Source organism: Urocitellus parryii, chromosome 5, assembly GCF_045843805.1.
Source record: "Urocitellus parryii isolate mUroPar1 chromosome 5, mUroPar1.hap1, whole genome shotgun sequence".
NCBI lineage: Eukaryota > Metazoa > Chordata > Mammalia > Rodentia > Sciuridae > Urocitellus > Urocitellus parryii.
The window spans coordinates 178,498,408-178,513,870 of NC_135535.1; the positions used below are offsets into that span (position 1 = coordinate 178,498,408).

General features: G+C 37.5%; 1 protein-coding gene and 1 pseudogene across 2 annotated transcripts in view; both read left to right on the forward strand.

Moving 5' to 3' along the window:
* The first annotated feature begins 491 nt into the window (after positions 1-491).
* Positions 492-15,463, forward strand: part of LOC144254839 (cytochrome P450 2C18) — a 38,994-nt gene continuing 24,022 nt past the window's right edge. For both annotated transcript variants that reach the window (XM_077798417.1, XM_077798418.1), the window contains exons 1-5: positions 492-669; positions 1,840-2,002; positions 2,171-2,320; positions 8,353-8,513; positions 11,127-11,303. In XM_077798417.1, coding sequence (XP_077654543.1) covers positions 502-669; positions 1,840-2,002; positions 2,171-2,320; positions 8,353-8,513; positions 11,127-11,303 — 819 coding nt within the window. In that variant the 5' untranslated portion in view covers positions 492-501. The remainder of the gene's footprint in view (positions 670-1,839; positions 2,003-2,170; positions 2,321-8,352; positions 8,514-11,126; positions 11,304-15,463) is intronic.
* On the forward strand, positions 5,915-6,705 carry LOC144254840 (small ribosomal subunit protein uS2 pseudogene; annotated as a pseudogene).

Here is a 15,463-nt window from a genome sequence, read left to right on the forward strand (position 1 = left end):
TTTCTTTTTCAAGGAAAATATCTGAGTGTTTGAGAGGCATTACTGGAGAAATATTATTTTTTGTATAAGGTCTAAAACACATGGCTAAAACAATGTCATAAACTCCCAAATGGCCATCAGTCTAAGAATCCAGAATGAACAATTTTTTTGATCAGATACTTTACTTCATTTGTTCTCAATTCTGACAGCTCACTGGAGCTGCTTGGGGTGTTAAAAAAAAAAACCAAAAAAACCCCCCAAAACAATACCAAGGCCTCACTCCAGACTAGTTACACCAGAATCTTCAGGGTGGGGCTGTGGAAAGGAGAGTAAGAGTAAGAACACACTATTTTCATGTTTTTCAGTTGGCCAGAGTCCATTCAGAAGGAGATCAAATTGCATGTAGGTGATTGGTCACTGCATCAAACAGTGCAGTGATTCACATATTGAATTAGCAGGGAGTGTTATAAAAGCTTTGCATTGCAAGCTTGCTGTTGTCTGTGGTACGAAGAGAAGGTTGCAATGGATCTAGTCGTGGCCCTGGTCCTTGGTCTCTCCTGTCTACTTCTCCTCTCAGTATGGAGACAGAGCTCTGGGAGGGGGAAGCTCCCACCTGGTCCCACTCCTCTCCCAATTATTGGAAATATTCTGCAGATGGACGTCAAGGACATTAGCAAATCTTTAACCAAAGTAAGTATGCTTTATGATCCTTTGGTGGCTTGTAAAGAATGAATTATTATTTCCTACTCTTAATAAAATTGATTGTTGGAGGCAGATTATTTTATTGTAAAGCATATAATCTCTGTGAGTTATTATTTTTGGTTTGTCACTGTCAGAAATAGTGGAATGATATGTGTTTTCCTAGGAGGGTACTATTTAAGTTCTAAGGTGGACTCAAAATCATAAAGTTCTGTTACTTTCTTGGTTTCACATCTTTTGCTGTGATTTTTCTTTTGTCTGAAGGTAAGTGGTATTGGCTGTTTTGAGATTAAAGATTTTATGCGAGAAGTCATCTGCTGTACATGTTGTGTATTTTGTTTAGATTAGTTATAATAGTTCAACTTCTCCAGAGAAGCAAATTATATGTGATGTCAAGGAAATACTGTGGGTCTACAGTAAGTAAATGTGAATGAAATAAATAATTAGTGAGGGATAGTTGAGTAATATCAGGATATTTTGGTCCTGTGACATGTGAATGTATAGCATGGAAAGAATTGTCCTTCCATGGGATGCTGCACATCCTGACATTTCTGTGCTGTGTCCACTCTCTTTCTGAGTTAATAATGTTGGTGGATTTCAAAATGGTCTGTGCATTAGAATCATCTGAGGAGATGTTTAAAAATGGAGATTTCTGGTATTTGTCACAGGGCTGATGAGTCAGATCCTCAGGGGAAGGGCTTAGCAGGTGATGCTGAAGCTGTGTCCTATAGCAGCTGGGTATTGGTCCAAATGTGGACATTGAGGACTGTGAAATTGCCTTAGGTAGAAGAGATCAACTAAGCAAGGGTTCAAGTTTGGGTTGTCTATTTATTAGCTATGGGAAACTGAAATGGATTTGAATTTTTGAACCTCAGTCTCTTTATCTATATGACAGAATAAATAAAGCTACCTCAAAATGTTGATTCATATTTGACAGTCTGCCTCGTAATTTCCCTGGCAGTTCCCTGGCAAATGGGAGTCATTGTTTATGTAGAAGCTATAATAATCACCATCTTAATTATATATGAAATCCAGTAATATTTGAAGTTGTGTTTGACAAAAGTGTCAACAGTTTGATAATATTGGTCTGAATCTTGAACAATATATAGACCAAATACTGATTTCTTTTGTTGCTCTTTGCATCTACTTTCCATCTTCCAGTTCTCAAAAGTGTATGGCCCTGTGTTCACTCTGTATTTGGGCCTGAAGCCTTCTGTGGTATTGCATGGATATGATGCAGTGAAGGAAGCCCTGGTTGATCTAGGAGAGGAGTTTGCTGGAAGAGGCAGTTTACCACTGTCTGAAAAAGTTAATAAAGACCTTGGTAAGTGTGTCTGTGCTTGAGTGTGCATGCATGTGTTGGGCAGTAGTCCTGGTATGAGGCTTGAATTGATCCCCAGGCAGATTTTGGCCACCCATGTAGCTGCTACATGTCAGTTTTCTCTTCCTTGCCTGGGATTTCCCTTCTAGTTTTTGCTTCCCATTCTGGTAGGAATCCTCTTCAGCAATGGAAAGAGATGGAAGGAGCTTCGTCGCTTCTCCCTCATGACCCTGCGGAATTTTGGGATGGGAAAGAGGAGCATTGAGGACCGCGTTCAGGAGGAAGCCTGCTGCCTTGTGGAGGAGTTGAGGAAAACAAATGGTGGGTGGTAATTCTTTGTTCTGTAATTATTGACCATATCAGACTGCTCTCTTCTCTAACAACATCCCTGGAAATACTTTAGGGGCAGCCAAATCTTTCATTAAGAGTAGTGGTTGTTAGTCTTCATGTGCAGGAGGGATGGTGTGACGCAGAGAGCCAAGGGAACTTCTGTGTATCTGTGCTTGTTGTGTTTGTACACACGGTGCATAAAGTCTGGTCATTTTGTTTATTTATTTATTTATTTATTTTTGGGTGGTGCTGGGTATTGAACCCAGAGCCTGGTCCTGCAAAGCAAGCACTCTACCAACTGAGATATATTTCCAGCCCCTAAAGTGTGGTCATTTAATGCTGTTTTGTGTCAAACTTCGTTTTGAATCATGTCACCAAGAAAGTTTGAGTCTTATTTTTCAAATTGTGAAAGAATAATGTTTTTCCTATAGTGTAATTGTGGGTTAAGTATTTTAAAACATTTCACTGGTAAACACTTGTCAAGTAGCCCTGATTGTAGTAATCTGCTACTTTTGTGGAGCATGAAATAACGCACATGTACTTTCGGTTAATTGGTCTGCATGCGTACAATCAGCTTCACGGACTGACATGTCTGGAAGGTTCTTTCGAGGCCTGTGCCTACAGTCTTCACCAGTAATTGTGCTGATCTGTGGTTTTGACTCCCTTGGCATCTTTAATGCGTCTTTGTTTATTGTGATTTCCTTGTGAACAATAACTATTTAAAAACTATCAGTTTGAGTTATTTACTCTTTCTCACAACTTACTGCATTATTTTATATATTTTAAGAAAATTTATACTCTAGTATAATCCTTCAAATTACAAAAATACTGTGTTATAAAATGGATTTGTTGAACTGAATTTCAACTCTCATTATTAACTCTTTATCCCAATTTCCTAATTGTAAGAGGATTCTGTTTTTACTTTCCTTGTGTTATTTTCTATTTTTATTTGTGTAGTAATCACTTTTTTTGTTTTCTGTGTTTTATGACGGTTTGACATCTTGGAATATCTCTGCCACGGGTAGTTAATTCCCAGAGATAGCAAATAGCTTTCCTATCACAAGCTTTTGGTGTACAAAACAACCTATCCATAACCCATACCCCCGACTACCTACTGTATCAAATATTTTTACACCAAGCCAATATTTTTAAGAGCCATAAATCACCCCAGGGACAGTTATGGGACAGTTAGTGACTATCCCCATTGCCCAGAGCACATTGAGAGTATTCAAACTATCAATCTAAGAATACTCAGCACACCTATTCTGCCTCACTCATTCCTTCCCATGCAAACCCCAATAAATAAAGGTCCCCTGCTTTCCCTTGCCCCTTCTGCCTCCTGTCCAACTGTGATGCTTCTTCTTCTTTTTTTTTTTAAAGAAAGAGTGAGAGAGAAAGAGAGAGAATTTTTTTAATATTTATTTTTTAGTTCTCGGCGGACACAACATCTTTGTTTGTATGTGGTACTGAGGATCAAACCTGGACTGCACGCATGCCAGGGGAGCGCGCTAAGGCTTGAGCCACATCCCCAGCCCCAGTGTTGCTTCTTCTTGTGCTGCCTGCTCCATTGTGGTGTGGCGGCTTCCTTCCCTTGGTAATAGTACCAAGCCATCTTTTCAGGGGCAGCCTCATCTGTTGACCTCACCATATCTGAATAAAAACAAAATCCTGGGTGAATTTTATAACAATTGGATTTTTTATGGTAATTATTTGCTTTCCATTGTCCATTCTACTTATCTATGAAATGCTTGTCACAATAAATCTGATTTCAGCTTGAATTTTAAATTACTCTGATATTTAATTATCTCTTCTCAAGGAGGTAAAAGGTAAGATTGAAAATCAGATTTTCACTGTGAGTCACACTCTCCCCCCACCACCAGAAATCTCAAATTGACAATTGTAAATTATCCCCCGTCTTGCAGGCTGGAATAAAATTTTAGTGCCCTTTTGTCTCAGCTGACAAGGAACCTAGCATAAGAACGGTTATCTACTAAAGATGCTTCTATTGTTGAATTCCCATTATTCTTCACATCTTAAAAAATTGACACATAATAATTGTACATATTTTGTACATATTTTGGGGTGCCATGTGGTAACTTGACACATGTATGTAGTTTGGGTTTTTTTAGAGAGAGAGAGAGAGACAATTTTTTAATATTTATTTCAGTTTTTAGTGGATAAAACATCTTTATTTATTTATTTTATTTTATTTTTATGTGATGCTGAGGATCGCACCCAGCAACCTGCGCATGCCAGGTGAGCGCGTTACTGCTTGAGCCACATTCCTATTCCTATGTATGTAGTTTTTAATGATCAAATTAAGGTAATTAGCTTTTCTATCCCTATAAACATTTATCAGTTTTTTGTTGGGGCAGTTTGAATTCCTTTCTTCTAGTGCTTTGTAAAATATATATGAATTGATACAAACTACAGTTATCCTACTGTGCTGTAGAACACTGGAATTTATTTCTCCTATTCAACTATATTTTGGCATCCATTATCCAACCTTTCTCTGTTCTCCTTCCTCCCTACCCTTCTTATCCTCTAGTAACCACAAATCTACTTTCGTATTCTATGAGATCACCTTTTTTAGCTTCCATGCATGAGTGAGAACGTGTAGTGTTTGTCTTTTGGTGCCTGGCTTATGTCACTTAACACTTAATGTTTTCCAATTTCATCTGCAAATGACAGAATTTAATTTTTTTGTGTATGAATAAAATTCTCTCATGCATATATGTCACAATTGCTTTATCCATTCATCCCTGTGGACATCTCTGTTGAGTTCATCTTTTGACAGGTGTGAATAGTCTGGTGTATGAATAAAATTCTCTCATGCATATATGTCACAATTGCTTTATCCATTCATCCCTGTGGACATCTCTGTTGAGTTCATCTTTTGACAGGTGTAAATAGTCTGTACAACACTTTGAATTCACTCTTGATTACATCTATAATCTAAACTTGTGGGCTTTTCAAATTTAAATTTTGATTTAATTACAACAATATCATTTAAATGTCCAAAAGAAAGGAAAGGTTTTATCTGCTTTTTCTTTTTCTATAAAATGATGGAATTGACCTAAATGATTGTGAAATTTAAACAATGTATAACATACAGTGATAACTCATGAATTCCACAAGAGGGCAGGCTTTGCCCAAGTAAATTAAATCTGGGCTGTGGTGAGGGTTGACACTATTTCCTAGGACAGGACATTTTTTTTTTCCGTTCAATATTGAAATAAAGAAATAAAATGACTCTATCAATTTAACCTTTTGTGTTTACCCTGTGATTTAATTTAAAATGAACTTTTCTTATTTCACTTTTATTTTAGGTGAGCAAAATCCATTTTATAATCTGTGCTCATTTTCATTAGTTTTTCTTTTCATATAACATGGATGCTTTTGCTTTTTTGCATTTGTACTATCTAATTCCTGCATTTCTTATTGTTGTTCTCTCTTTAGTCTTACCCTCTCCTGCTTCTAAATACAGTTCCTTAAATTATTCATTATATCCGTGCTGCTCAAGGAGGAGTCCATATGGTGGTGGTGTTGTTGATTCCTGTTATAACTTAAAGGGAAACTGTCAGAATGTCCGGAGCCCTTAATGTCCTGCAAATGAAGGAGAAGGATATCTTCAAACTCCTTACTGTAGGAACCCACTTTGGTGGCACCAACCTTTCTTTCTAGATAGAACAATATACCTACAAAAGGAAAAGTGATGACATCTCCATCATAAATCTGAAGAGCTTCTACTGGCAGCTTGTGCCATTACCACTGAAAATCCTGCTGACATCAGTGTCACTTCCTCCAGGAATACAGTCCAGTGGGCTGTGCTGAAAATTGCCACTACCCCCAGAGCCACTCCTATTGCTGCTTGCTTTACTCCTGGAATGTCACTAACCAGTTCTAGGCTGCATTCCAGGAAGTGTGTCTTCTGGTGGTTACTGATCCTAGGGCTGACCACCAGTCTGTCTGAGGCATATTATGTCAATCTGCCTGCCATTGCTCTGTGCAACACAGATTCTCCTCTGCTCTGCGTGGACATCACCACTCTATGCAACAACAGGGGAGCTTACTCTATGGGTCTGATGTGGTGAATGCTGGCCTGGGAGGGTCTGTGTATGTACAGCACCATCTCCTGTGAATACCCAGGGGCAGTTATACCCGATCTCTACTTCCATAGAGATCCCAAGGAGATGGAAAAGAAAGAGTAGGCACTGCTCAAAATGCTATGACCAAAGAGGAATTTCAGGGTGAATGAACTGCACTGGCTCTTGAGTTCACTGCTACTCAGTCTGAGGTGCAGGATGATCCAAAAGGTACAGGTGCCCTCTGTGCCTCTTCAGTAGTTCCCTATTGAAGTTTGGAGCAGTCACTGAAGGTCTGAGCTTCCTCTGCTCAGACCACTGAGTGATCTTGAGCTGTTCATCTTTTTAAAAAATATTATTATTATTATTATTATTTAGTTCTACAAAATAGTAGAGCCCATTTTGATATGATTATACAAGCATGGAATATGTCTTATTCTGATTAGGATCCCAGTCTGTGGATGTACACGATGGTGAGATTCACTCTGGTGCATTCATATATGTATATAGGAAAGTTATGCCAGATTCAGTCCACTGTCTTTCTTTTCTTATCCCCGTCCTTCCCTTCATTCCCCTTTATCTAATCTACTGAACTTCTATCTCCAGCTGCTATTGTGGGTTAGCTTCTACACATCAGAGAACATTTAACCTTTGGTTTTTTGGGTTTGATTTATTTTACTTAGTATGATAGTCTCCATACCCATCCATTTGCAGGCAAATGTCACTAGGTCATTCTTCTCACTGGTCAAGTAATACTCCATTATGTTTTTACTCCACAATTTCTTTATCCATTCATCTGTTGAAGGGCACTGAGGTTGGCTCCATAACTTACCAATAGTGAATTGGGCTGCTATAAACAATGATGTGGCTGCATCACTGCAGTATGATAATTTTAAGGAGTGGGATAACTGGGTCAAATGGTGGTTCCATTCCTAGTTTTTGAGAAATCTCTGTACTGCTTTACAGAGAAGTTGCACCAATTTGCAGTCTCACCAATAATGTATGAGTGTATCCTTTTCCCCACAGCCTTGCCAACATTTATTGTTACTTATATTCTTGGTAATTGCCATTCTGGTTGGAGTAAGATGAAATCTCAGTGTAGCTTTTTTTTTAAAAAAATAATACCTTTATTTTATTTATTTATTTTTATGTGGTGCTGAGGATCGAATCCAGTGCCTGACAGGTCCTAGGCAAGCACTCTACCATGAGTCACAAACCCAGCCTCTCAGTGTAGTTTTAATTTACATTTCTCTAATTGTTGAGTTGAAGATAGTTAAACAAAATGGAAATAAAATCATAGAAAATAAACATCAGTTAAAAAAATGTTTCCAGGTTGCTATTTTCTTCCTTTCTATATAACTGTCTATAAGCTTTCTAGAGAGATGTGATTTATGCTGATAAGTTGAATTATTAGGTCTTTAAAAAAGTGACCTATTTGCATTTTCTTTTGCCTTCCAAAGTAATTGTTAGCCACCAGGGGCTATGATGTATGCCTGTAATCCCAGTGACTTGGGATGCTGAGGCAGGAGGATCACAAGTTTGAGGCCAGCCTCAGCAATTTAACAAGGCTCTAAGCAACTTAGCAAAACCTGTCTCAAAATAAAAAATAAAAAGGGCTAAGGATGTGGCTTAGCACCCCTGGGTTCAATCCCCAGTACCAAAAAGAAAATTGTCATTTTGGGTTAGAATCATGTAAACAGAGGTGGTGATGCCTACAGAATATTGGGTAAGTATTATGAAATAAGCTAGGACAGAAAGATACATTCAGATTTAGAGGAAAGAGATGTGTTGATTTTAAGTATGCTAAAGTTTTTGCTGATAGGGAATTTCTAGGTAGATACTTAGATTTTCTAAACTTATCTTTACCTGTAATGAAAGATGAAGTGTTGAATGTATATACATGCATATTGATGATTTTTCATGTTTCCAATTCTTTAGGCTCACCCTGTGATCCCACTTTTATACTGGGATGTGCTCCTTGTAATGTGATCTGCTCCATTATTTTCCAGAAACGTTTTGATTATAAAGATCAGAATTTTCTTAACTTGATGGAAAAATTCAATGAAAACCTCAGACTTGTTAGCTCCCCATGGATCCAGGTGAGATCTTTTTGAGAAACCATGTATGCTCTTTTCTCTGACCAGTCCACAATTCCAGAACTGAGCTATGAAGTGAATGTTTGAGAACTGAATATTTTGTATACTCTGATTTGGTAATCCTGGAAATCACACTTCCCTTTCTCTTTAGGGTTAAAAATTTTTTTTTTTGCCGCTGTTGTTTTTCTTTTCTTTTTTGTTGTTGTTATTTACTTTTTGTGTTCTATAGACTGTTATATTTAGTGACTTTCTAAATATTTTTTAAAAAATCTGTTCTTTGTCATGTGTTATCTCTGAAGTCTCTAATTCTTGAGTTCAGCTAGTTTTTGATCCTGGAAATTGAATCCAGAGCTTTATGCCAAGTGGTCTACCACTGAGCTACTTCCTTGGATCTTGACAAATTTTTTGTTTTGTGATGGGGTCTTACTAAATTAGAATTCTCTGCCTTAGTCCCCTGATGAGCTGACGTTATAGGCTTGCACCATCATGGTAGGCTAGTTTTGATCATGGTAGGGTTAGGGTTAGGGTTAGGGTTAGGGTTATAGGCTTGCACCATCATGGTAGGCTAGTTTTGATCATGGTAGGGTTAGGCTTAGGGTTAGGGTTATAGGCTTGCACCATCATGGTAGGCTAGTTTTGAGATTCCTTGGCTGTGAGGAGGAGAAGGAGAAGAAGAGAGAGAAAGGAGGAGAAGGAGGAAGACGAGAGTTAGAGATAGATAAGGGGAGTAAGGGGAAAATAGAAAGAGGAGGGGAGAGACAGAGAGAGAGAGAGAGAGGGGGGGGAGAGGGAGGGAGTGAGGGGAGAGGATGAAAAGAAGTGAAGAAAGAAAAAGGAAAGAAATAAAGGGAGAGAGGGAGGAACTCCCTCCAGATTGGCTCTATGCTGGGCATTCCTTGTAATAGCCTGCACTTGCTCTTAAGCAGGCTAGAGGTCAGCCGAGGTTAAAAACTTAGTCTTTTCTTAGCTTGTGTCTTGCCGTGGGCCTGTTTATAATTTGTTTGAATTTATCAGAATGTGTGAGTGCTCTCAAATGTCCTAATTTTTCAAAGACATCCTTTCCCTAACTTTCCTTCCTAGGCTGTTGTGCCTTCACTGTACTCTTTTGCCCTGGCTGACTCAGGGTTGCTTAGTGGCATTATAAAATAAATTTTTTTCCAGGCGGGGCATTATGAGGTTTTTGATATTGCCATTGCTTTTCTGCCCCAGTGAGTTCTGACTCAGATGAAGTAGATACAAAGACTTTACTTCTGACTTTCAGGTAGTCCTCGATAGGTTACAACAGAGAAACATAATCTCTGTTCCTCTGGAACCAAGAACCAGGGTCCCTCACTGGGAACAGGGATGCCGACTTTAAGGCCACTGCCAAGCCAGGGAGGGAGGTGGGAAGAGCAGAAGCAATGCCACAAAGCTCTCTGAGATTTTAGGTCTTTTTTTTTCCCATTTGCTTTACCCTTTGTAAACATCTGACTGTCTTCCATAGTTCTGATAAAGTTGATTCTGCAGCTTTTCCAAGATATAGAAATTTTTTTGGTGATGCCTACTGTGAAGTAAATGTTTAGACACCACAGTCCTATCCAGATCTTAGTATCATGGTATGAAACTCTCAAAAAGGTAGACAGCCCTTCATTTTTACAAAGACAACAAATGCCTGAATCTTTGGGTAGAATTCAAATCCAGTGGCTAGTGGTTTTCCCACCAAATCTCTGTTTCTAGGCAACACTTTGGTGACTGCCCCAAAGCATGCCCAGGCACACAGTGGACGTCCAGGCTCTTGTTGAAAAGTTTCCATGACCCACAGGCTGGTCTGCCAGTCAACACTAAGGAGCTCTTCATGACATTACTTGGCAGCAATATTGTAATTTAGAATATCAAGGATGGAGAATGTTTGGGACACAGCTGCTGCCAGGATCCTCTGAGTAGTGAGTGTGTTTGAGGCTTCAGCTGGGATCCTAGTTGAGAAAGTGACCAGGGTCAAGATCCCAGAATGATTGGTTTTTGGTGTGAATGAACCATAAGCAAACATCACACTATTACCCGGTGTTGAGCTGCTGTGCCCTAAACTCTGCCTAAAAGATAAAAGATAATAGCATGATTTTATAGGAGTCATTTAACCATTCTTGTGTACAAGTGCTTGTCTATAAAATGCAGTGCTGGATTTCATGGTATCTTTGCACCCCTCCCAGTTACAAAATTGTAATTCTGTTCCTGAGGCTGATTGCTGGTGGAAGAAATAGCAGGGAGTGGCTGTGTGCTCTGTATCAGGTTGTCCAAATGCCCTTAACCTCTCTGCTCATGTATTACATGTGAATCAGAGAAATTCATGGCATTCTGTGTTTCAAGGTTGCAAGTGAGAGAAGTGACATAAAGATGCCCTAATGCTGTAAAAAATGTATCAGGATGGGACATTCTTCTCATATTTGATGATGTGGTGAATTTATTCCCATCTTCCTGTCAGCGTGAAGGACTCCTTCATACGTGCAATTACATGCTGCTCAAGTTGGAGACCAGTTTTTGTTCACTCCAGTTTTTAACCAGGGCTTAAATTGGATTATTATATTTGCCTATGTCTTCATTACATGGTTTTAACTTAATAAATGTCATTTAATTTTTAAGGTCTACAATATTTTTCCTGCTCTCATGGATTATCTCCCAGGGAGTCATAACACAATTATAAAAAATTTTGATTATGTAAAAAGTTATGTTTTGGAGAAAATAAAAGAGCACCAAGAATCTTTGGATGTCAACAATCCTCGGGACTTCATTGATTGCTTCCTGATCAAAATGAAAGAGGTAGAATGTTATTTGCTTGCATTTTGTGGTTCATTGATAATATCTTTTACTTATTGGGGATGTAACTGGGCAGGCAAGTAATACTTGATAAGCACTTAAGTACCTATTGTGTACATACATGGATCTGGACTAAGCATCGTGGAAGATTTAAAATGGAATTGTTTAACATTTATAGTACATAGGCACTGTTTTTAAGTTCTAATCATCTCTTTGAGTAAAGAGAGACTATTCACCTCAGGTAAGATGCAAATTCAAACCTATAGAAAATACAAAATATCAAGCCATAAAATAAAAGTTGACACAGATACATCACACATCATACGGGAGAATAAAAAGGAAGGGTTTAACCTAGGTGGGATTTTTTTAGCCAACTTTTTCATCACTGTGACCAAAAGACCTGACAAGAACAATTTCAAAGGAGAAAAAGTTTATTTGGGACTCATGGTTTTAGAGGTCTCAGTTCATAGACAGTCGACTCCATTTCTCTGGGTCTAAGGTGAGGCAGAACATCATGGGAAGAATGTGGAGGGAAAAGCAGCTCAGCATAGGACCATCAGAAAGCAGAGAGAATTCCACTCACTAGGGACAAAATATAAACCCCAAAGACACACCCCCAGTGACCTTTTCTAGCCACATCCTACCTGCCTACAGTTACCACTTAGTTAATCCACATTAGTGGATTAAGTCTTTGATTAGGTTACACTTCTCATCACCTAATCATTTCACCTCTGAATGTCCTTGCATTTTCTCCCATATGATCTTTTTGGGGATACCACATATCCAAACCATAATGTTGGACTTCCTACATTTCCAGAGGTTTAATATAGATCTTTAAGTATTTGCAGTGAGAAACATGGAACAGCATTTTAGATGGATAGTGATGTAGTGAGAAATTCAGATGTGTGTGGTGGCAGAGATGGACGAGAGAAGCCTTAATTGAATGCTACTGGAAATGAATCTGAACAGATAATGAGGAGAAGATATTTGTTAAATACTCTGCAAACCTGATTGTTGGCATGAAGAGTTTTTATTTGGTCAGGTATGTGTGGGCCAGAATAACAATGTTATGCAAGGAAAATTATCCTGGGAGCTCTGTAGAATGGTCTATATGGTGACAGTTGAGCTTATAGATTATCTATGAGATTTTTTCATCTCTTTACACTTTGGATTAATAAATGTCTGGATTATAGAAATGCAGATTCTGAAATTCAAGTTCTCCACCTTGTAATATTCTCAGAGATTTATAGATTTTTATTTTAGTGGAGTAGATGGGCACCAAATAATAGGAACTGTGTGGGAAATTTCAGTATCAAGACAGTTATGCCATTTGATAAGTTTAACCAAGTAGGAAAAGAACTTGAATGGTGGTAGGGTCAGTTTGGAAACTGAGAAGTACATAAGCACACTTGTATAGGTACAAAGTTCTATTTACTGGAAGAGGACAAATGTACAAGAATCTGGAAAGAACCAACTTTAGAGAATAAATCTATCCTTTGTGTCCACTATTATTTGACTCCACAACTTTGTAACACTTTGAAAAAAGTAAGTCAGTGGGCTGTGGGCTAAGGTGGCAAGGAATCAAAGGGTGACTTTTCTAAAATTGTCTAGGGAATTGTGTTTGAATTTGAGTTTGGCCTGTTGTAGATGAAGTGAAGAAGAGGGAATAGTTCCAAGAAAATGGTGAAGAGAAGAAGCAAATCACTTTGACTCTCTGTCTTGTCTATTTCTAGGGCATGATCATCATGCAGGGTCTAATTAATTTGAAAATCTCATTGAAAGTATGGACATTTTACCAAAAACATGGACCTACATGAGTTCTTTATATTTGATACACATTGAGAGGGATTTTCTTAATGCTATTAAGCCTCACCATTTAAACTCAGATTACAGTGAACTCCAAGGTCTCTTGTACTTCAGTCACCAAAGGCTGTTGCCTCAATACTGTATTTAAAACTGTGTTGTTCCTTGGAGCTCAGTATAGTATTAAAAATATAGGTTATTTTATTTTTTGTTGATACTTTTATTAGCTATTATTTACATACTATCTCTGTATAGATTTTAAGTATAGATTAATACTCTTACTATTTTCAGAGAGTTATGGAACCTCAACTAGAATCAGTTTCAGAACATGTTCATCACCTAGAAGACAAACCCTAGTCTCCTTCATTTCACCCAAGCCTTCAGCTTTAGGCAATAGTGGTCTACTTTCTGTCTTTATAGATTTGTTCTTCTGTACATTTCATATGAATGGAACTACATGGTGTATGGTCTTTTGTGACTGGCTTTGTTCACTTTTGTCATAAACCTTTCAAGTTTCATTGATGTAGCATGTATCAGTACCTCATCCCTTTATATGGCATAAAAATATTTCAGTGTCTTGATATATTACATTTAATGTTTTCATTCATTGGTTGATGGACATTTGAATTGTTTCCATTCTTTGTCTATTATGAATAATACTAGGAATCTTTGTGTATAAGGTATTGGTTATACATGTTTTCATTTTTCTAGGGATTCCACATCACAGTGGAATTGCTCGCTGATATTGCATCTCTATGTTTAGCATTTTAATGTAAGAGCTTAAAATATGAAAACCTAGAAGAAGACATAGGCATGAAATTGGCTCCACCATTTAAAAATCTCTCTGCAGTGTTTGATTGCTCCAGTTTTACTGCCTTCTCACCAAGGTGTCTATCTTTTTTATTCCAGCCATCCTAGAGGGTGTGAAGTGTTCTTTCACTATATGTGTTGTGTGTGTGTGTGATTATATGTGTGTGTTGGTGTTTGGTACCAGGAATTGAGCCCAGAGGTGCTTTACCACTGAGCCACATCCCTATCTCTTTTATTTTTATTTTTTATTTTGAGACAGGGTCCTGTTAAGTTGCCTTGGGCCTATGTATACTAGATACAAGTTCCTTATACTGATATAAGGATTGAAGATATTTTCTCCCATTTTGTGTGTCACATTTTCAATTTCTTTAAAATGTCTTTTGAAATAGAAAAGTTTTCTTTTTGTGTGCAATTCCATTTTGATTGCTTGTAACTTTTGGGTCATAACTAAGAAACAATTACCTTAACCAAAGTCATGAAGGTTTACTCTAAGGTTTCTTTTAAGGGTTTTATGATTTTAACTATTACCTTCATGTATATGATTCACTTTTAGTTAAATTTTCATTGTGTGAGGTATGGTTCCAGCTTCATTCTTTTGCATGTGGATATCCAGTCATCCCAACATCTTTTGTTGAAGGTATTATTTCCACATTAAATGATCTTATAACATTTGTTGAAAATCAATTGACTATATATGAGGGTTTATTTTTGTGCTTTTAATTCTATTCCATTGATCTATGTATCTTTCTTTCTGCTAGTATCACATAACTTTAATTAATGGAGTTTTTAATTTTGAAATCAGGAACTGTTATGACTCCAGTTCTGTTCTTTTCTAATTTTGTTTTGGCTCTTAAGCATTTAGGTCATGTGAAGTTCCATAAAAAATTTAGGATAATCTTATCAACTCTGCAAAGAAGCTTCCAGAGATTTTGATATAGATCCCTTTAAATATTTAGACCAATTTGAGGAGTAATGTCATCTTAACAATACTAAGGATTTTAGTAGATATACATGAGATATCTTTCCATTTAATTAGGTTTTCTTTAATTTTTTCCACAAGGTTTTATGTAAGCTAGCTGATTTCAATTACTATTCTAGTAGTGTAATTTGTACATAACCACAGATTCTTGAAATTCATTTGAACTGATGCGAATATTAGTATTGGTTTATAAGTGTTGTACTCTTTCCTAACCTTACTGTAATTTTGAGTTGACAATCTTAGAAACTGTGTGAAGTTGATGTTACCAATAGGGATGATTGATTACGTTTGCTTACCAAGTATTTCTGTTGAGGAGTATCTATTTTAGTTGGGTTGATTACATAATATTAAGCATGCCACAGGTCACTTCAGAATTATAGGACCCTTATTAAATTAATGCTGATCTGGAGCACTGGGTAGGAATGTTAAATTGGGTGGTGTTTGTTAAAGACACACTCTGAGGTCAGTATTCAGATTGCTTCATGTTATTATCAATTTTCTCCTCCTCCTCCAACTTCCCCTTAGAACTGCTTTTGGTGTGTCCCATAAGTCATGATATATTGTTTCCATT